Below are 22,426 nucleotides of genomic sequence, written 5' to 3' on the forward strand. Positions count from 1 at the left end.
ATCCTTTACCAGTTTACATCAGAAGGAATGGTGTCGACTTCATCGCAAACAAAAAGACTTGTAAATCTGTCCATGGTTTCAACGCCATAAACAATAGAATAATGAACATCCGCAAAAAAGGAAAACCCAGCGCTATGTCCATAATACAGATTTATGCCCCTGCCACTGATGCAAGACATAAACAAATCAAAAAATTTTATGCTGACGTCCAAGACACATTGCAGCAAACCGCAAAAAAAGACATAGTTTATATGGCGATTTTAACCCAAAAATTGTCACAGAAGAAGAAGCACCATTAGTAGGGAAATTCAGCCTATGAGAACAAAATGATGCCAGTGACCAACTTTTCTAATTTTGTAAAAAAAAAAAAAAAAGATTAATGAATATGAACATATTGCACGACCAAAACGTCACCTGGGCGTCTCCTAAAGGAGCTCACCACAATTGATTACATCTTCTTCTCCCCAAAAGTAGAAATTTTCAGTTCTAGCAGCAAAAAAAATTCCCAGGCGCAGATTATGGTTCTAACCACCAACTGCTTGTTGACTAACTCAAACCACATTTCTGCAATCTCAGAAAAACAGCAGCAGCATTGAAATTCAACACCAAGTCAGTGCCTTCCGCTTAGAAATAAAGAATTGCTTCTAATTGCTTAATACCTTTGAAAAAGAGCTAGATGAACTATGGGAGAAAATGAAAAGCATTACAATTGAAACAGCAAATGAACATATACCATGCAAGCAAGCAAGAAGAAAAATAACTTGGCATCATCTGAACCGCTGATATTTGGCGAGAAGCAAAAGCTACTGGAAATGGGGACAATTTCCAGTGGCTGAATGTCCAGTTTCAGCATGAAGCGAGGAAAGGCAAAGAACGGTTTTGGAATACACACCGCATTGAACTGGAAGAAGCAAACAAAAAAGGACACACCAGAGAGCTCTTTACCTATGTTAAAAAGGCTTGTGCTCCTTTTGTATCATGCAATTCAACCTGAATTTCTGATAAGAATGGCAAGGAATTACACGATCCTGAACAAATCAAGCATAAATGGCGGGAATATATAAAAGAACTGTATGCAAACGATCACGGAAACCATCAACCCCAAACAGGAGAACTAACAGAATTAGAACCTGATATTCTGAACGTGGGGGCTGAATCATCTACTAAATCAGAAACCCCCCGGAATGAATGGCATACCTGCTAAACTGCTCATGCCCCTGCCAGCCTGGATGCTAACAGCACTCTATCACAAGGTTTGGGAAACCAAATCATGGCCAAAAGATTAGGCAAGGTTCCTGTAAGAATGCTCAAACTACCGCATGATTGCACTAATATTGCATGCAAGCAAAATCCTACTGAAGATTATACAAAAACATATGACTATGATAGTGGAACGGAAAGTCCCTAATGCACAAGACAGTTTTCATAAAGGAAGTGGAACGAGAGGCCAAATTGCAAAAGTCTGATAGATCATGGAAAAGACCGGGGAATACCAGAAGGACGTGTACATATGCTTTATCGATTACAGCAAAACCTTCAATCGCATTGAACGCAGGCCATACCTAAGACAAATGGTAGTCCCGGGATATCTGGGGAAACTCATACAGTCGTTATATGAGAGCCAAGAGGCTATGGTCAGGACCTCCAACGGTAACAATGAATGTTTCAGAATCAGAAAATGCATACAAAGGCTGCATCCTATCCCCTGCATTCCTCAACCTGTATGCGGAAGCAATCTTGGGTCAATGCAATTTAGATGAATTCAACATCAGAGTCAAGAAAGTCTGAGCCGGTGGAAGAAACCTCAACAGGTGATACTACCTTGCTGGTAGAAAGTCAGAAAGATCTTGAACAACTGATACTAATAGTTAAAGGAGGAAGTGAAAAAGCAGTTCTAACATGAATATCAAGAAAATTAAGATCATGACAACAGCCGGTAACGGTACAGGAAAAATCAACAATGAAGAAATTGAAGCAGTTCATCAATTGAAGACTTCATCTTTATCAGATCAAAAATCAACTGCAATGGAGAATTAAAACAACAAATCACAATAACTCGCAGCGTAATGTTAAGTATGGATCACAATCGTGTCCGACTCTTGTATACTCTGTAGGCCAGTCCTCTCCATGCTTCTCTATTCTCTATGGCTGCTTTCAGTTGCCTGATGTCCATTCCTATATCATTCTTGATGGTGTCTAGCCAATGTGTTCTTTGTCCTTTTACCGCTGACTATTCCAAGTAGCATCTCATTTTCCGCTGAATTCTCCCTCATCACGTGTCAAAAGTAAGTCCGTCTCTGTCTGGTGATCTTGCCTTCCAGGGACACCTCTGGGGTGATATGGTCCAGGACGCATATTTAGGATTTCAGCCGCAGTTCTGCAGCGCTGCTGATTAGAGCCACCTGATTGGCTCTTCGGCACCACGTGACTACACAGCGTGCACGCGGATTGCCTTCAGCAGCCGTGCACTACACACTACAGTTAGGCAGACGTGCACTACACACTACACTTAAGCAGCACGGGGTTAGGTTTAGATTTAGAGTTACCTAACCCTTAACCCTAAACGTAACCCTAAACCTAACCCTAAACCCTAACTCCGTGCTGCTTAAGTGTAGTGTGTAGTGCACGGCTGCTGAAGGCACATGGTGCCGAAGAGCCAATCAGGTGGCTCTAATCAGCAGCGCTGCAGAACTGCGGCTGAAATCCTAAATATGTGTCCAGGACAGCTTCACTGGTGACCCTAGCTGTCCAACGGATTTGTAGAAGTTTTCTCCAACACCACAGCTCGAAAGCATCAATTTTTCTTCTGTCTGCTATCCTCAATGTCCACATCTCACAGCCATAAGTTGCAATCGAGAAGATGATGGCTGTGATTAACATTCGTTTGATGGTAATTGATACATCCTTGCACTTCCATATTGGGTCCATGCTCATTGGATCAGGTTCAGTTTTTATTGGAGGGCAAAATTATGAAAGAGAGACTCTCATACTTCGGCCACATACGGCAAGCTAATTAATTAGAAACATTGATGATGCTTGCAGTAGTCAGCGGCAAAAGGAGACCTGGCCACCAAAGCTGATATTAATATGCAGATGATCAAACTGAATGAAGCAGTACAAAACAGAACTGCTTGGAGAGGGCTGATCAATGGTGTCCGAGAGTTAGCCCCGAATAAACAAATAAAGATAGATATTTACCGTTCCAACAGTGCTGTTTCTTGGTTGTGAATATTCAGCTATATTAGAAACAGAAAATAAATAAAATAAAACTCAGGAAAGGTATGACTACACCGCTCTCCACCGCCCCTACCTAGCATTGCCAACAGCTTTGCATTGGCAAACAGACTCCTTTTTAAGGCACATGCCCAAGCCTTTTTACAGCTCCATACAACCTTCTGTAGTCAAAGCTGTAATACAGGGTATATAGACTTCTGCACTGAATGGCTACATAATTAGAGACAGTGTCCATTTCACAAATTGAGCTTTGTTGTCTAGAAATTATTCCTGTGACCCCGATGTGCAACATAAAATCAAATGAGCAAGTTTTCCTTGAAATAATTTCAATGTGAATCCACATCAGAATCGGAAAATTGAGTGATGTGAATGACTTCAAACGAGGCTTGGTCATCAGTACTTGACTAGCCAGGGCCAAGATGTCAAAAAATCTTGTGAGATTTTTCATGCAGTGGTGTCAATAATAAAATTAGAATGGCGTAATCAAGGAAAAACATCCAGTGGAAGGACCTAAATAACTCATCAACAAAAGGGGTCAGATGAGGGTGTCACAAATTAAGGTGACGAGACATCCCAATTTAGGTGGGACAGTCCCGCTTTAGGATCCTGTGCCCCGCTTTCCCCAGGGTCCCTAAGCAGGATAGACTTTTGTCCCACTTTGGGACATTTGCTCACCAAGAAAGTGATTACCAACTGGCGTACCGCAGCTCCCCAGCTGGTAATCTCTCAGTGGTGCTTTTGCGGGATACTCATACTGACTGCAGTGTGTGCAACCAATACCATCCTCCCCTGACCTCTTCTTGTTGGTTCCACAGGAGGAGACGAGTAGTCTGGGTGCACATACTTCTGCCCGCAGTGCCGAGCAAAAAAGCAGCGGTGCTCTTAAGACAAGGAGGAGGTAAGCATATCAGTCTCAGGGAGGCACTATTACTACTGGAGCTACAGTTATCTCGCTTGGACGATGAGGGTCCGTAGCACCGATCTAGAATGACCACGACCGAGAGCATTGTTCCATTCAGTGTAAATGTCGGAGGAGGTACCGTTGCCTATCTGTTGCACCCACGAGCACCGCGGATGACCAGAAGGCCAACGCAATCCGGCAGGGGAGTAGTCTCAATTACTGTGGTTAAAGCGCTGTGGGCATTACTACTGAGGCTACTGTGGGGGTCACCTTTACTACTGATGCCACTGTGGGGGTCACTATTATTACTGGGGCCACTATTACTACCGAGGCCACTGTGGGGGTCAGTATTACTACTGGAGCTAATATAGGGGACACTATTACTACTGAGGCCACTCTGCACATAGCAGCATACCTCAAGCTTTACTTAGGGTATGTTTACATGTTGTAGAAATGCTGCGGAATGTCAGCAAAGAAACCCATTGACTGGCCCAAAGAGAAAAGGTTTAGCATTTTTGTGGACTGATGATAGAAAAATTGTTCTTTTTCAGTTTAGTGGCCGCAGAGAGTATGTTGGACAACCCCTGAGCACTAAATGGAAGCCACATTACACTGTGAAGACAGTAAAACATGGTGGTGCAAAAATCATATGGGGATGTTTCTCATACCACGGTATTGGGCCTATTTATCACATATCATGGATCAGTTTGAATATATCAAAATACCTGAGATTATGTTGCCCTATGCCGAAGAAGAAATGTCCTTGAAGTGGGTGGTTTAACACAACAATGACCTAAAACACACCAGTAAGCGAACAACATGTTGGTTATGGACAAATAGGATAGAGGTCATGGAGTGGCCAGTTCAATCCCCTGATCTCAATCCCATAGAGAATTTATGGGGTGACATAAAAAATGCCGTTTATGAAGCATGACCAAAAAATTCAGAGGAACTGTTGCCTTGGTATAGAAGTCAGGCTCATAGGCCTGTAGTTTCCTGGGTCCACCTTCTTTCTTTTTTTGAAGATAGGGGCAACATGTGCCCTTTTCTAATCTTTTGTGACCTCCTGTTCTCCAGGAATTTTCAAAAAATATGGCAAGTGGTTCAGCAATTACCTCTGCTACAATACCTTCCTTTAGTATCCTAGGATGTAATTCATCTGGATCTTGGGACTTGAATTCATTTAAGTTAGCTACATGTTCCCTCACCATCTCTCTGCTCATAGATAGCCTGCATTCCTTCAATGGCACAGGGAAGATTAGCTGATGTTCCATTTATTTTCTGAGAGAAAACAGATACAAAATAGGAATTTAAAAGCTCGGTCTACTCAACATCATTCTTAACCAATTGACCGTTTTTTCATTTAGTAAGTATCCAATAGTATCTTTGACTTTTCTTTTGCTTTTGACATACCCCCCAAATCCTTTTTTATTGCTTTTGGCCTCTGTTGCAAGCCTCAATTCATTATTAGCTTTAGCTTTTTCTAACACTTGCCCTACAGTTTCTGCAAACCACATTATATTCTTGTTTAGAAAATCCCCCCTCTTTCCATTTGATAAACATTTTTCTTCCATTTTAACATGTGTGCAAATTCTGTGTTCATCCATCCTGGTCTCTCTAAATGCTTCCCTTTCTTCCTTCTTTTAGGGATTGTTAACGATTGTGCTTTGGGAATCTCATTTTGCAATATTTTCCAACCTTCTTTGACATTTCTGTCCTTAAGAACATCCAGCCATTGGATTCTTCCTATCCCCTTTCGGAGTTCATTAAAATCTTCCTTTCTGAAATCCAACCTTGAGGTCTGAGTCTTCTCAGATCTTCCTCCCCTTTTTATTCAAAATTTAAGGCTAGAATGATCACTGCCTCATAAGGTACCAGTCACCCTTACTTCAACCATTCCCTCCCTGTTGGTAAGAATTTAGGTCAAAGGTAGCAGATTCCCTTTGTTTTCTCTTCTACCTTTTGAAGATAAAGTTGTCAGCAAGAGCGAATAAGAATTTGTTGGATCCATTACTTTTACCCGAGAGAGATTTCCAACAAATGTCTGGATAGTTAAAATCTCCTATGAGCACTGTGTCATGCTTTTTTGAGATCTCGGCCATCTGATGTAGAATGAGTTCATCAATATCTGCGTGTCCAGGTGGCCTATAGTAAATGCCTACAATGGTGTCCTTTCTGTTGTTCTCTCCTTGTATTTTTACCCAAATAGTCTCTACAGAACTACCATGCTCTGAAGCTTGAATCTCTGTGGAGATTAAAACCAATTCACAGAGGGGCAGCAAGTCTTTACAAAAGAAAATAAAGCCCTATCTCAGGAAAGACTAAAGTTAAAAGAATCATTTTATTAATGATCCTTTAAAAACTACACTCAGGGCACAACATGTAACAAAAAGATTAGTGTCGCCAAGACAAAGGGGCAGCGCACCGACTAGACTAGGACAAACAATCACAGATAGCTTCAGACCCCACCAGTTAGAATTCTTGATGGTGTATCAATTACAGGGTAGGCCCAATGATGGACTTAGGTTTGGCCAATAGTATATTTAGTAAGATGAGTATTCTTGCTTAGGAGATAACTCTGTTTTCACAGAGGTATTCCAGATAGGAGCTAGTTTGCGGCCTATGTACTCTGGACCCCTACTGTCGTATCATGACCTTCTGAGGGGTCAGTCTTGTGGTAATTAGTTGGGTCTTGTCCTGTAGATGTTACCAGTACCGGTGGGACCTTGAATGAGGATGTTTTAGTTCTCCAATGACCGATTATGCAGTCAGAGTATTACAATAGTAGATTGACTGATAAGACCCTCCAGAGGATTCGTTCCAAGAGATACGACGGTATACAATTAAGGTAAGTATATTAATTCAAAATGATGGGTCTTAATGGAAGAAATCTCTGCAGGGAAATAGCTCGTTAGTGATTCACTTGAATGTACTAGTGGTCTTATCAATTATATAGTGTACAGATCTTGTACAGTATACGATTCAGCTCTCTTATATAGTATACGATTCAGCTCTACGCGTTTCGCCACTACGTGTGAGTGGCTCTTCAGGAGAATTCGTACTTTAATATTAAAGGGGTTGTCCCGAGGCAGCAAGTGTGTCTATACACTTCTGCATGGCCATAATAATGCACTTTGTAATATACATTGTGCATTAATTATGAGCCATACAGAAGTTATAAAAAGTTTTATACTTACCTGCTCCGTTGCTGGCGTCCTCGTCTCCATGGTGCCGACTAATTTTCGCCCTCCGATGGCCAAATTAGCCGCGCTTGCGCAGTCCGGGTCTTCTTCTTTTCTGAATGGGGCTCCGTGTAGCTCCGTGTAGCTCCGCCCCGTCACGTGCCGATTCCAGCCAATCAGGAGGCTGGAATCGGCAATGGACCGCACAGAAGCCCTGCGGTCCATGGAGACAGAGGATCCCGGCGGCCATCTTCAGCAGGTAAGTATGAAGACGCCGGACCGCCGGGATTCAGGTAAGCGCTGTGCGGGTTGTTTTTTTAACCCCTGCAGCGGGGTTGTCTCGCGCCGAACGGGGGGGGGGTTTAAAAAAAAAAAAAACCCGTTTCGGCGCGGGACAACCCCTTTAAGAGCAGATATTGAAGTGTTATGTCTAATTGAGCTTATTTTTTGAAGAAAAATTGATTCGACGTCAAGGTGATGTTAGTCCGATAGTGAATATACACTTTCAAATTCTCTTAGAGCATAGGGAGATAAGGATAGACAGATAGACTGTGGAGATTAATGTTTTCCTAACATACATCACAACACCTCCCATTTTTTTAGGTCTGTTTCGTATAAATAAGTTGTATCCTTCAAGCCTTGTATTCCAATTATGTGTATCATTCCAACAAGTTTCCGTGATGCCTATGACATCATATTTCTCTTCCTGTGTTAGGAGTTCCAATTCTCCTTGTTTGTTTCCCATACTCTCTGCATTTTTGTAAAAACATTTTAGTTTGTGATCGGTGTCTCTTGTTCCCCTACTTTACTTCTGAATTTTTTGTCTTTGTTCTTTCTTTCCACTTCTAATAGCAAGGTTCTCAATTGTATTAATTAACTGTATATTTTTACCTGGCCTCTCACTTCCCTTCCCATATTGTTCTAGTTTACAGATCTCCTAATGAGTGAAGCAAGGCGCCCACCAAATATATGCTTACCTGTTTTTGTAACGTGAAACCCTTCTCTAGCAAGCAGTCCATCATATAGGTAATTCACTTAATGGTCTAGAAATCTAAATCTTTGTTGACAGCACCATTGGCGTAGATAGTTGTTCACCTCTAGAATCCTGTTCCATCTTCTTTTTTCATGGCCATTCACTGGGAGGATGGATGAGAAGATTACCTGAGCTCCTAGTTCCTTCACCTTCTTTCTGAGTTCTTCATAGTCTCTGCAGATAGTTGCAAGGTCCTTTTTTGCAGTGCCATTTGTCCCTACATGTATTAGTAGAAACGGGTGGTGTTCTATAGGACTGAAGAGTCCTGACAGTCTATCAGACACATCTTTGATTTGTGCACCTGGAAGACAGTACAGCTCTCGTGAGGTGTCAGGTCCGCAGACAGTGGCCTCTGTTCCTCTCAATAGGGAATCCCCCACAACCACCACTCTTCTTGTCTTTTTCACAGCATCGCTTATTTTTCTCCATTCAAGAGCACTCTGTGTGATTACTACACCGTTTTTTGTGGGTAGACTTATTTCTTGCTCTACCTTCTCCTCTGCTCTGTTATTGGTTGGTAAAGTCATTTCTTGCTGTACTTCTTTCTCCTCTGCTGCATTCTTTGCGGGTAAAATCATTTCTTGCTGAACCTCTTTCTCATCTGCTCTGTTCTTTGTGGGTAGAGACATTTCTTGCTGAACCTCTTTCTCCTTCTGCTCAGAAACCAGTACCAGACGCCCCTGCCTGAGAACCTGCTACTGGTTCCCGAGCAATATGGGTACTAGCTGACAACTGATCCTCCTGCTTCTTTGGGTCACATGCTTCCACTCCTCGGCTTCTGCATGTACGCTGGACATTTCTTTTCCTTCAAAATTTTGAAGACTTTCTTCTGCTGTCAATGAAATCTTCACCTTCCTTAATGAGCTTCAATGTAGCTATTCTCTCCTGAAGACTTTGCACCTTTTCCTCCAGTAAAGACACAAGCTTACATTTCTGGTATGTGAAGTTTGGCTTTTCCTCTGGTAGATCTGTAAACATATAGCATATGTTGCATTTCACCATATAGCTTTTCTACTTTTCTATATTGTCAGTTAACGTCCACTTCCAAATTTCTAAAAGTCAAAAATTGTAGTGAAGATATATACTACTAAGTGTCTAACGGCGCACCGTCTGGTGATGTACTCCGAGCAGCTAGGCCCGACTAATTCTGGCAATTGTCCCGCTTACAGTGATTCTTTGCTTTTCCCAGAATGCACAGAGAATATGCAAATGATCTTCCTGCAGCTCCAATCTCTTATATATGCACACGCTCTTCAGTATATACACCTAGAAGACAGTTAGATTCTTGTCAGTATATACCGTACATATAGAGGTGAGGCATATTCTCTTCATTACATGCACATAAAGGTAAGGTAGATTCTCTTCAGTATATGCACATAGAGGTACATTACATTCTACTCAGTGTGTACACATAGAGGACAATAAGATTTTTCTCAGTGTAAATACATAGAGGGGAGGTAGATTGTCTTCAGTATATACACACAGAGGTAAGTTATATTCTCAGTATATACACTTCAAGGTGAGGTAGATTCTCTTCAGTATATGCACATATAGGTACGTTAGATTCTCCTCAGTATATAAACATAGAGGTGAGGTAGATTCTTTTCAGTATATACACTACCGTTCAAAAGTTTGGGGTCACATTGAAATGTCCTTATTTTTGAAGGAAAAGCACTGTACTTTTCAATGAAGATAACTTTAAACTAGTCCTAACTTTAAACAAATGCACTCTATACATTGCTAATGTGGTAAATGACTATTCTAGCTGCAAATGCCTGTTTTTTTGTGCAATATCTACAAAGGTGAATAGAGGCCCATTTCCAGCAACTATCACTCCAGTGTTCTAATGGTACAATGTGTTTGCTCATTGGCTCAGAAGGCTAATTGATGATTAGAAAACCCTTGTGCAATCATGTTCACACATCTGAAAGCAGTCTAGCTCGTTACAGAAGCTACAAAACTGACCTTCCTGTGAGCAGATTGAGTTTCTGGAGCATCACATTTGTGGGGTCAATTAAACGCTCAAAATGGACAGAAAAAGAGAACTTTCATCTGAAACTCGACAGTCTATTCTTGTTCTTAGAAATGAAGGCTATTCCATGCGAGAAATTGCTAAGAAATTGAAGATTTCCTACAACGGTGTGTACTACTCCCTTCAGAGGACAGCACAAACAGGCTCTAACCAGAGTAGAAAAAGAAGTGGAAGGCCGCGTTGCACAACTAAGCAAGAAGATAAGCACATTAGAGTCTCTAGTTTGAGAAACAGACGCCTCACAGGTACCCAACTGGCATCTTCATTAAATAGTACCCGCAAAACACCAGTGTCAACATCTACAGTGAAGAGGCGGCTGCGGGATTTTGGGCTTCAGGGCAGAGTGGCAAAGAAAAAGCCATATCTGAGACTGGCCAATAAAAGAAAAAGATTAAGATGGGCAAAAGAACACAGACATTGGACAGAGGAAGACTGGAAAAAAGTGTTGTGGACGGATGAATCCAAGTTTGAGGTGTTTGGATCACAAAGAAGAACGTTTGTGAGACGCAGAACAAATGAAAAGATGCTGGAAGAATGCCTGACGCCATCTGTTAAGCATGGTGGAGGTAATGTGATGGTCTGGGGTTGCTTTGGTGCTGGTAAGGTGGGAGATTTGTACAGGGTTAAAGGGATTCTGAATAAGGAAGGCTATCACTCCATTTTGCAATGCAATGCCATACCCAGTGGACAGCGCTTGATTGGAACCAATTTCATCCTACAACAGGACAATGACCCTAAACACACCTCCAAATTGTGCAAGAACTATTTACAGCAGAAGCAGGCAGCTGGTATTCTATCGGTAATGGAGTGGCCAGCGCAGTCACCAGATCTGAACCCCATTGAGCTGTTGTGGGAGCAGCTTGATCGTATGGTACGCCAGAAGTGCCCATCCAACCAATCCAACTTGTGGGAGATGCTTCTAGAAGCGTGGGGTGCAATTTCACAAGCTTACCTCAACAAATTAACAGCTAGAATGTCAAAGGTGTGCAATGCTGTAATTGCTGCAAAAGGAGGATTCTTTGACGAAAGCAAAGTTTGATGTAAAAACAATGTTATTTCAAATACAAATCATTATTTCTAACCTTGTCAATGTCTTGACTCTATTTTCTATTCATTTCACAACGCATGGTGGTGAATAAGTGTGACTTTTCATGGAAAACACAAAATTGTTTGGGTGACCCCAAACTTTTGAACGGTAGTATATATATATATATATATACACACACATACATATATATACACACATACATATATATATACACACACACAGTGGTTAGCTATATTCTCCTCATTATATACACATAGAGATAAGGTAGATTCTCTTCAGTACATACACACAGAGGTCAGTTATATTCTCCTCAGTATATAAATAGAGAAGGGAGGTAGATTCTCCTCAGTATATACACATAGAGGTGAAGTAGATGTTCCTCAGTATATATACATAGAGGTGAAGTAGATGTTCCTCAGTATATATACATAGAGGTGAAGTAGATGTTCCTCAGTATATATACATAGAGGTGAAGTAGATGTTCCTCAGTATATATACATAGAGGTGAAGTAGATGTTCCTCAGTATATATACATAGAGGTGAAGTAGATGTTCCTCAGTATATATACATAGAGGTGAAGTAGATGTTCCTCAGTATATATACATAGAGGTGAAGTAGATTCTCCTCAGTATATACACATAGAGGTGAGGTGATTCTCCTCAGTATATACACCTAGAGGTGAGGTAGATTCACCTCAGTTTATGCACACAGAGGTCAGTTATATTCTCCCAAGTATAAACACATAGAAGTGAGGTAGATTCTCCTTAGTATATGCACATAGATGTGAGGTAGATTCTCATCAGTATATACACAGAGGTGTGGTAGATTCTCTTCAATATATACACAGAGGTGGGGTAGATTTTCCTTAGTTTATGCACACAGGGGTCAGTTATATTCTCAACAGTATAAAGACATAAAGGTGAGGTAGATTCTCCTCAATATAGACACACAGAGGTGAGCTAGATTCTTCTCAGTATATACACTTAGAGGTGAGGTAGATTCTCTTTCAGTATTTATACATAGAGGTGAGGCAAATTCTCCTCAGTATTTACACTTAGAGGGGAGGTAGATTCTCCTCAGTTTATGCACATAGAGGTGAGGTAGATTCTCCTCAGTATATACACATAGGAGGTAAGGTAGATCCTCCTCAGTATAGACACATAGAGGTCAGTTATATTCTCCCAAGTATAAACACATAGGGGTGAGGTAGATTCTCCTCAGTATAAACACATAGAGGTAAGGTAGATCCTCCTCAGTATAGACACATAGAGGTAGATTCTCCTCAGTATATACACAGAGGTGAAGTAGATTCTCCTCAATATATACACATAGAGGTGAGGTGATTCTCCTCAGTATATACACAGAGGTGAGGTAGATTCACCTCAGTTTATGCACACAGAGGTCGGTTATATTCTCCCAAATATAAACACATAGAAGTGAGGTAGATTCTCCTCAGTATATACACATAGAGCTGTGATCAGTTCTCTTCAGTATATACACATAGAGGGGAAGTAGATTCTCCTCAGTATATACACATAGAGGTGAGGTAGATCCTTCCTCAGTATAGAAATAATTTCCGTAGACTTCATGGTTTCTGAGAAAAGAACTATGCCGTCTATCGCGGATTTTCACAGTTTTTCACGCTAAGAATTTAATATTGAAGTTGTGTCCTCTTTACTTTTCCTATTTATGACCTAAAGAATGGTCATTTCACGTTTGTGAGGTACAGATTTGTCTTATTAGTTACATTACAGAGGGGTCACTTACTTTTGCACTTAGAATTTAATAATCAAGTTGTGACCCCTTTACTTTTCCTATTTGGGACCTAAAGAATGGTCCTGCCAAATTTCATGTTTGTACAACACCAAGAAGTTAGCGAATAAGTGGCGAGTCAGTCAGTGAGGCAATCAGTGGGTCAGTCAGTCAGGCAGGCAGTCAGACCGTCAGTGAGGGCTTTTGCCTATATATAATTAGATTCACATTCTATGTAAAGTGCTGAGCGGGGAGCGTTTACATGCAGCGAGAAGTCAGCGATCCAGCGATGATTTTTTTTATCCTAACAGCAGAGAAGAGAGCATTACTGGGTCGAGTATCAGGCATCGTTTACCCCACAGCTCGGCCCGTGTACAGTGACCCACAGATAAATTACATGGTCACTCATAATCAGTATGAGGCTATGAGATAGGATGAATTAATTACTAATACCCTCTAGCAAGAGCCGCCGGTATTTATATGCAGTAGACTAGTGATGATTCGCTGGAGCAATTCTGCACCGTGTGAACCCAGCCTAAGGGCTCCTACCCACTTGCGTTTTTTTACCGTGATTGTTAATGGGACTTTCTAATGTTAAAACCGCATCGCATAAAAATCGCAAAGCACAAACTTGCGATACGTTTTTAACATTAGAAAGTCTCATTAACAATGGCGTTTTAAAAAAAGCGATATCGCAGCGTTAAAAGAAAAGTGGGTAAGAGTCCCAAGGGTCTAAAGACTTTCCAATACATTGTTTGTGTTTTTTATGAGGTTATTATTACTGGCCATTCTGTGAATTGCAAAAAAAAAAGGAAATGAATACTATTGTTTGTTAAATGACTCTCAGTGACTCAGCAGTGACCAGTTTTCATTGGCATAATGTAAGATGGGTAGATACTTAGGAATGGGACGACAGTAAAGCCTCCATTTTGGCCATATACATTTTTATAATAAATGTCTTGCCCATCGGTAAAGCATAGTATTGTAGGACGGCATCTAAGCTTGCTGATGGAATTCAGCAGTTGGGAACTTGCTGCTGTATATATAACACTAGCTGATATACCCAGCTTCACCCGAGTTAATTTGGTACTGGTGTTTATCTGGTGTTCACATGGAAAATCTTATGAAGTCGTGGTTACTTTAGAGATACCGAGGAAAAAAATATGTTCACCATTTTGCATGGTTTTTTGCGTTACCCAGGAAACGCCACGTCGAGGTAACCATGCGATGTTTCCTTTATATAAAATGACATCAGGAAGTGAGAGAATTAGATTACGTATGTAAAATTTGGACACTAATTCTTTTGCGCTTAGAATTGAATAATCGAGTTAGGACCCATTAACATTTCCTATTTATGACATAATCAATGCCCCTGCCAAATTTCAAGTTCCTATGACATCGGGAAGTGAGAGAATTAGATTCCGTACGTAAAATTTGGGCACTAATTCTTTTGCGCATAGAATTGAATAATCGAGTTGGGACCCATTAACCTTTCCTATTTATGACATAATGAATGCCCGTGCCAAATTTCAAATTTCTATGACATCGGGAAGTGAGAGAATTAGATTCGTACGTAAAATTTGGACGCTAATTCTTTTGCGCTTAGAATTGAATAATCGAGTTGAGACCCATTAAATTCACATGTAGCTGAGTTGCTATGGATTTTGTTGTAAGTTTTGGGGCCGATCTGCATCAGATTTTGCACTTTCAATTGAATTCAAATTGAAAGAATGAAATCTACCGCAGATCTGTCACAAAATCCGCTTCAATGTCTGCAGCAAATTAGTGATGTGTGAACACATCAATAGGGTTTCCTAAAAGGCTTTCTCTTTTTGTTGTTATACAACAGTGCCATCTGTGTCCACCAGAGAGGCTCCGACAGCAGAGTGGCTGGCAATGGACGGTAAGAATACCCTGTCGGACGTCTTCTGACATTAGAGCTGTACAAGCTTCAATCAGAATATAGGAAGATGTCAGACAGTGGATTGGAAAGGGTTAACATTTATTTAGCAACATTAGCGAATCAGCAAGCTTGACTGCTGTCTAAACCTTGGTCCATATAGCATTTACCAGACTAAGGGCTCATTCACACGAGCGTATTGCCACCGCATATTACGCAGGTGTATTTCCCGTGTATAACATGCAGTGAACAGAGGCAATGAAAGGCAATAGACTTGCAGTCTTCCATGCACACCAACGTGCAGACACAGCGTATCGATACGCAAGAGCAGAAAAACTGCAGCATGCTCTATTTCTCCATGTATCAAATGCAGTCCTTCAATGGGCTGCATATGAAACCCTGTCCTTTTGCAGGTATTGCGAAGGGGCAGCGTTTCCATATGCATTCTGGCTCTGAACAGTGGGGGGAAAAAAAAGTCACACTGCGCATGTCCGTGTCGCCAGATTCCCAGGCATACGCAGTGCCATACACAGCCTATATACGGTCTCTGCCGGCAGAGTGTCTGGGCTGTAATGCTTACAGCACTGCTGGAAACTCGCAGCATTGAACGCATACGCCCATGTGAATGAGCCCTCCTATCAGGGGAGTTTAACCCTTATTAGAATATGATTTGCAGGATTAGTAAGAAACCTCTTCTCTTTCTTAGAACAGTAGTACAACTATGAAAAAGAAGCCGGAGCCAAAAAGTGTTGGTCCTGTGAGGGACGAGGAATTTTCTCCATGGAATGGAATTACCCTCAACAGATGTCTGGCTGTTGCTGCTATTGCTGCCCTGCTGAGTATGGGCTTCCAGGTGCTTCAAGGTAGGAAAAACCAACGCTTGTGGGTGATTGTTGGAAGAGGCAGGACCCCCGTCCAACTACTGGAGTTATTATAGCGATCGATGTATACAAAATGTAAGAAGGAGGACGTGCTGCAGCCAAGATACTTGGTAATGTTGAGTGTTTAAAGGGTTATTTCGATCTCAACATTTCATGGTTGAAATGAGAAACCCCCAGATGCAGTCCAACCACCCGCCAGGGATTACAGAAACAGCCGAGTGCTGTGTTCATAACTCACATTGAAGTGAACAATATAAGTCTGCTACCTCTGCTGTCTGGTTGTGAAAAGCTGAGATGGAAATACACCTTAAGTTCTCTTTCACATGGGCAACAGCAATATCGCCGCTACAAAATCACTGCAATATCGCAGTTTTGTCCCTGTGATTTTGTAGGTCAGTGATGCGTTTTCTTATAAAAATCATGCATAGCATCTCTGCTGCCTGTGATAAAATTGTGCGATTTTATCGCGAGAAGGTTAAGCCCTACCTCAAAAATTAGCTGCACTCCAAAAAATAAATGAATACTTACCTAGTAGGCTCGGTTCTGGTCCTCCCACTGCTCTCCAGAGCTCCGCTGGGTGTCCTGCAGCCCTCATTCGCCCACAGAAGATCACTTCCTGGTTGCAGGATTCATAAATCCCACCTCCAGGATGCAATGGCAGTGATTGGTTTATCCAGTACTGCATTGATTGGCTGGGCCGAGGAACCAATCACAGGCATCGCATTGTGGAGGTGGGATATATGGCCATTCAATGCTGCAGCTCAGCCAATTCATCAATCCCGCCTTCACAACGCTCTAGCTGTTGATTGGCTGAGCAGTGACCGAAGAACCAATCAATGCAGCGCTAGATGAACCAATCACAGCCATCATATTAGTTCATCCAGCGCTGCATTGGTTGGCTAAGCAGCGCTCGAAAACAAATCGAAGCTTTTGCTTTCTGGAGGCGGGACTTATGAATCCAGCAACCAGAAAATGATCTTCTGCAGTGTAATATCACTATTCCTGCCTATGACACGCCTTGGCATAGAGCATGCCACAATTTTTTTATTTGCAAGAAGGCATTAGAGAAAACAGCACTAATATGAAGGAATCCATTGGAAAGCATGGGCTTCACATACATGCGTTTTCTCATGCTATCGCATCACAGCAAAGTCACCCGATTTTGTCACCTGTATGAAAGCAGCTTAAGGTACTTGTCCAATTTTCTTAGCAATATTCCTGAAAATGAACAACTTGCCATTTTGCTTCATTGTTGAATCAATAATAGGGTTGCCTCTTTTTTGTGGCTCCATAAAATAACACCCTTTGCCAATTTAGGCATCGCCCCATCGCTTTGTATCATCGATGAGGTGGGTTTTTAGTAAACATAGCCCACTCAAGGTAATAAGCACATTGTGCCATACTGCCTCACTTACAAGTTCACAGCCGAGTTGTAATTCTGAGATAATGGAGACTGTTGCTTCATTCTTCAGATGCTGTTGAGGACGACTTAGCAGATGTGAAAGCTGACACCTGGACTCCATCTGATACAAGTGATGAGCTGGTAAGTACCTCCCCTCCAGCCACTGATAGACTGGTCTCTCCGTATTAGGGCAGGTTTGCGCTTCTGCGATTTTTGTGCGATGCGATTTTAACATTAGAAAGTCCCATTGACATTTGCAGTAAAAAGACGCAGCGATATCGCAGCGTTAAATTAAAAACCGCTAGTGGGTAAAAGCCCTTACTGTGTATAGGGAGAAGCCTGTCAATCAGCAACTGGGAGTGTGAATACATGAATACCAATGGATGCCATCAGACTCCTCTCTGAGCCAGCATGTCTGTCATATGCGGTTGAAGGGACCAGATAGGCATAAAGTTGTCCTTTAAAGGGATCCTATATATAAAACATGCACATCATAGCATACATGAGCTTGTAATGTGAGAGAAAACCATGCAAAGCAATTGCCATAGTCCTTGTGAACTACTGAGCCTCCAGTTAGACGCAGCATACAACCTCCATGGACTGTCAGTGGTTACACCTACACTACACATGCGGATGCAGTTCTGAGAGTAATGGAGACCTGGTTGGGCCTGTTGGGGTGTCTGTCATTACCTTAGAGAAAATAGTTTGCAGGTCATAGTTTTCTGTAAAATCTTTTCTCTTCAGGAAAGAGTTACTTGGCAACAGCCGATGGGTAGAGTAGTGGACACCTAAAAGTAGTCCCATTAATTGGTGACACTCGGAAGAGTTGCTGAATTAAATGCACCAGAATTCTGGCTCTGTTTGCACAAAAATGAAGTTCATGCCTTGTGCCACATTTATTAAAACACATCTTGTGCCTTGTTTCATGCGGGGGGGGGGGGGGGGGGCTTCTCATAGGCAGGAATAGTGATACCCAGTTTCCCTGAAAATAAGACAGTGTCATATTAATTTTTGCCCCAAAGGTTTTCACTTTTTTACTTGAATAGCTGCCTGGACACTATTTAAATTAACTATTTTTTTATTAACTGTGACTAGGGCTTAAATTTAGAATAGGACTAATAGTTCAAGAATCCTGAAAAATCCTGAAAAATCGTGCTAGGGCTTATTTTCAGGTTAGGGCTTATTTTCAGGGAAACAGGGTAATACATTGCGGTGTATTATCTGATCAAGCTTGAGATCACAGATTCAAAAGTTCCCTAGTGGAACAAAAAAAAAATGTTAAAACCCCTTTTGTGCGCATTTTTAGACTTTTTGGTTAGTTTACTTTTTTTTTAAGCCACATTTTTCTTGTCGCATCTGTGATAAACCAATAAAATAAGTTAAGCACACTTTTTATCCCACATACCCTGTTTCCCCAAAAATAAGACTGGGTCTTATGTTAATTTTTGCACCAAAAGATTTCACTTTTTTACATGTATAGCTGCCTGGACACTATTTAAATAGCCTTTTTATTAACTGTAACTAGGGCTTAATTGTGGAGCAGGGCTTATATTTCAAGCATACACAAAGAGGCTGAAAAATCATTCTGCATTCTCAAAAATCCTGAAAAATCATGCTAGGTCTTATTTTCAGGTACACAGGGTAGCTAACGCTATAAGAAAATAACGGGGGCCAAAGTTTAATTCATTTAATCTCCCAAAAAACACAATAAAAGTGATACAAACATTCATTTGTACCCCAAAATGGTACCAATAAAAACTCAGCTCGGCGTGCAAATAATAAGCCCTCACAGAGATCCATCAGTGAAAACATAAAAAATGTAAGGGTCTTTGAATGCAGCAATGCAAAAATATATATATATATATTTTTTTTAAAAGAGGTTCAGGCCGCCTGTCCACAGCCGCTACTGAATATCGCTAGTGATATTCTGCCGTGGGGAAGGGAGGCACTGTAAGGTCTCCGCGATGAGCCTATCTAATTGATAGGCTAACTGCAGAGTATCATGGCATTCCGCGAGTTTAATAATGCGAGCGGAGAATCGCTAGGATTCTCCGCTCGTGGACGTCAAGCTGCGATTTCTATAGTTATCCTATGGAAAGTATGTTATGTGAGCTGTTATCGTTGCGGATCTCGTTATGACATCTCATTCATGGACAGGCAGCCTTATTGTGCAAAAGCCTAAAAAATAATTTTTGCTATTGCCACATATCATGAAGGTGAAGACAGCAGCAGGGGTGTAACTATAGAGGATGCAGGGGGTGCGGTTGCACCTGGGCCCATAAGGCCTATCTTCTCCATATAGGGAGCCTAGTAGTATGAATAAAGCATTATAGTTGGGGGGCCCTGTTACACTATTTTGCATTGGGGCCCCAAATCTGCAAGTTACACCCCTGGACAGCAGTATACACCAGCAGCACTTTCATCCCTGGTATACAGAGTTTTCATAGTTACACATTGCATATAGGTGATAACACATAGGGAGTGTAATATGCAACACATTACAAGAGAAACTCTGATCGATATTGCACTCTTAAACCTACGATTTTACTTGCGATTGCGATGTGTGTTGTGACAAAAAAATAAATGTATTGCATGTTGTTTCTATAGTAAAAATCTAAACACACAGTCGCATGCTAATCACATTTATAATGCAAGGCCAATTTTTTCACGCAGCCACAGCTACAACAGGAGTTTAAAAGTGACATCAGGAAATGTAGCAGGGAGGGCGGCCATTCTGAGTCCTGGAAGCCTGCCAGTCAAACCCGCAGGAGAGGCTTTCAGCTTTGTAAGCCCAGGACTTTTGCCATTTTTTTGTTTGATGACTGACAGGTCATCAATACATGATTGGCAGAGATATGCTGCTCAGATTCCTGCAGATCAGGTGGTTACTGTAGTCCTTACCGCTGCAGTCAGTGCAGGAAGAAGGAAGTGCCGACCATAGCGCCCCAGGCTGGTATTGCAAGAACTCAGTGGTAGCTGCACTGTAGTACCATCCTGGACCGCTGCACTAGAGTCAGTGCTATCTGCTTTCTGCACTGACCAAAGTGATAGTAGTCCTGGGCATTAGCTGATCCATGGGGATATGAGCTGCAGATCATCTACTGCTGACGATGACCTGTCGGTCATCAATAGAAAGAATAAACAGGTCCTGGAATACCCCTTCATTATTATTTGTTCTTATTATGTGCAGATCCTTTATATAATAGTTTTCCTTTTATGTAATTAATATTAAGTAAGTGAAAATATGTTTAACGTGTTTTTTCTCTGTCAGACAGAACCATGGTTTTTTGAAGCTTGGTTTGGTTCATCTAAAGCTGAATTATCTACAGTTGAGCAACTAGAATCTCCTGATATTATAGAATCAGACCTTCCAGTGGAAGAAAAAGCGGGAGAACAGGTACTAACCAGCGTAGAAGAAGATGAAACGACTGAAACCAAAGAAGAGTCAATAACAGAAGAGCCACAACCTGATGAGAAAACAGAGGCAAGAAAAGACAGTCAAAAGTCAACTGGACAGTGGGGGTTAAAGACCAAAAGCAAATACATGGCAGATAAAGTTGGCAAAATCCGAATAGCAGCTGAGGATGGTTTTCAAAAAAGGGATGTATTCCCATTTCATAAAAAACCCAAAGAACCAATCAAGTCTTCTGCAGATCATAAAGAAAAGTCATATAAAGAAAAAAGTTATCCGAAAAAATATGAGGAAAAGAAACATGACTCCTCAAAGAAACAGGACTATGGAATGCCACACAGAAAGGATAAAGCGGAACACTCTAAATACTTCAAACAAGAGAAGGGAAGAAGAGAGGAGAGCAAGGGGTATAAGCAGTACCGCCAGGAAGAGAGGAAGCATGATTCACGGCATTATGGTTAATATGTCTTTTAATGTAGCAACATCTTTACTCCTTGACTGAAGGGCAGAACCTCAGATCCACGTAGATGTACAGTCACTAGAATGCAGTGAAGTCTTATTTGTATCACTGGTGAACCAAACCCCATGCTGGTGGCCTTGTAGCTGAATCTAGAGTGAATGTAGTAATATATATAAATACGGTAAATGTTTTTTTCATTTAAAACTGAGACTTTGTGAGCCTGGAAACAACTATAATTTAGGCTTTCTAAAAAATCCTCAAATTCTCTAATAAAAATGAAAGCCTTTTGGTTTTGCTGGCCTTTTATTTAAATGAAACCCATCTACTGGTTACTAGAAAACATGGAATATTTATATATCATTGCCAGAGTCAATTAGAACTATTAGGGACCTTTCATATGGGATGGAATACCCCGCAGGACGCACCGCTAGCTGCAACAAAATTTTTCCTCAAATCCACAGGCTACCTGCAGATTTTGATGCAGAATTGAAAACTGCTTAAAATCTGCCTGCAGTTCCGCATTAAAATTCGCAGTTAGACCTGCAGATTATATGTGGAATGCCGCAGCTGTGCGTGTGGTTGCGTTCTGCTGCCTATTCCTTCCCATGTGAAAGGTTCCTTAAGAGACATAAATTACTATACAATTTCTTCACTATTAGAACATTCTAATTGCTTCTATGCTGCAGAATTCAATGCTTTTTAAAAAGCATGACCCTCTGGAATTTAAACAAGTGAGCAAATATTTCAATGTTAGGTACTGCACTAGTCGGAAAGCAGCTTCCTGTTTACCATTCTGGGACCATCCTGTGTTTTCACGGGAGCTGCGCCATATTGCTATGCCTTTTGTACACGCTGCTGGAGCCTTGGCCACATTAACATGTGATTCTGCAGACAACTTTGCTTATTATTCTATGGTCCACTATGGCTATGTAATAGTTAAAGAGGTTGTCTGACTTTTTATTTTAATTAGTGTTTCCAAGCCAAAGCATAATAAAAGAACCTATACTCCACTCTCCAGGGTCCCTGCAGATTCAGTGCTGCATCTATGGTCTCCCCTCTCGCGCTGTGTTTTTAAAGACTGTATATGGGACGTTAGTGATGGAGCACTGAACGCAAAAAATGAAAGTGTGCAAAAATACCAAAATATATATAACAATAGAATCGATAATATTTTAAAAACCTGGAGCAA

The 22,426-nt window shown here is 41.3% G+C and overlaps 1 protein-coding gene across 12 annotated transcripts in view; it reads left to right on the top strand.

Annotated features, from left to right (window-relative positions):
* Positions 1-21,530, top strand: part of JSRP1 (junctional sarcoplasmic reticulum protein 1) — a 93,216-nt gene extending 71,686 nt beyond the window's left edge. For 3 of the 12 annotated variants that reach the window (XM_066604576.1, XM_066604575.1, XM_066604583.1), the window contains 4 exons: positions 15,032-15,085; positions 15,789-15,945; positions 17,436-17,506; positions 20,637-21,530. In XM_066604576.1, coding sequence (XP_066460673.1) covers positions 15,804-15,945; positions 17,436-17,506; positions 20,637-21,239 — 816 coding nt within the window. In that variant the 5' untranslated portion in view covers positions 15,032-15,085; positions 15,789-15,803 and the 3' untranslated portion in view covers positions 21,240-21,530. Of the gene's footprint in view, positions 1-4,049; positions 4,133-8,242; positions 8,344-15,031; positions 15,086-15,788; positions 15,946-17,435; positions 17,507-20,636 lie in introns of all 12 variants that reach the window. The other 9 variants (XM_066604574.1, XM_066604581.1, XM_066604579.1 and 6 more) reach the window with 8 other exon arrangements.
* Positions 21,531-22,426: the final 896 nt, after the last annotated feature.

The sequence above is a fragment of the Eleutherodactylus coqui genome, chromosome 5 (assembly GCF_035609145.1).
Source record: "Eleutherodactylus coqui strain aEleCoq1 chromosome 5, aEleCoq1.hap1, whole genome shotgun sequence".
Classification (NCBI taxonomy): Eukaryota; Metazoa; Chordata; class Amphibia; order Anura; family Eleutherodactylidae; genus Eleutherodactylus; species Eleutherodactylus coqui.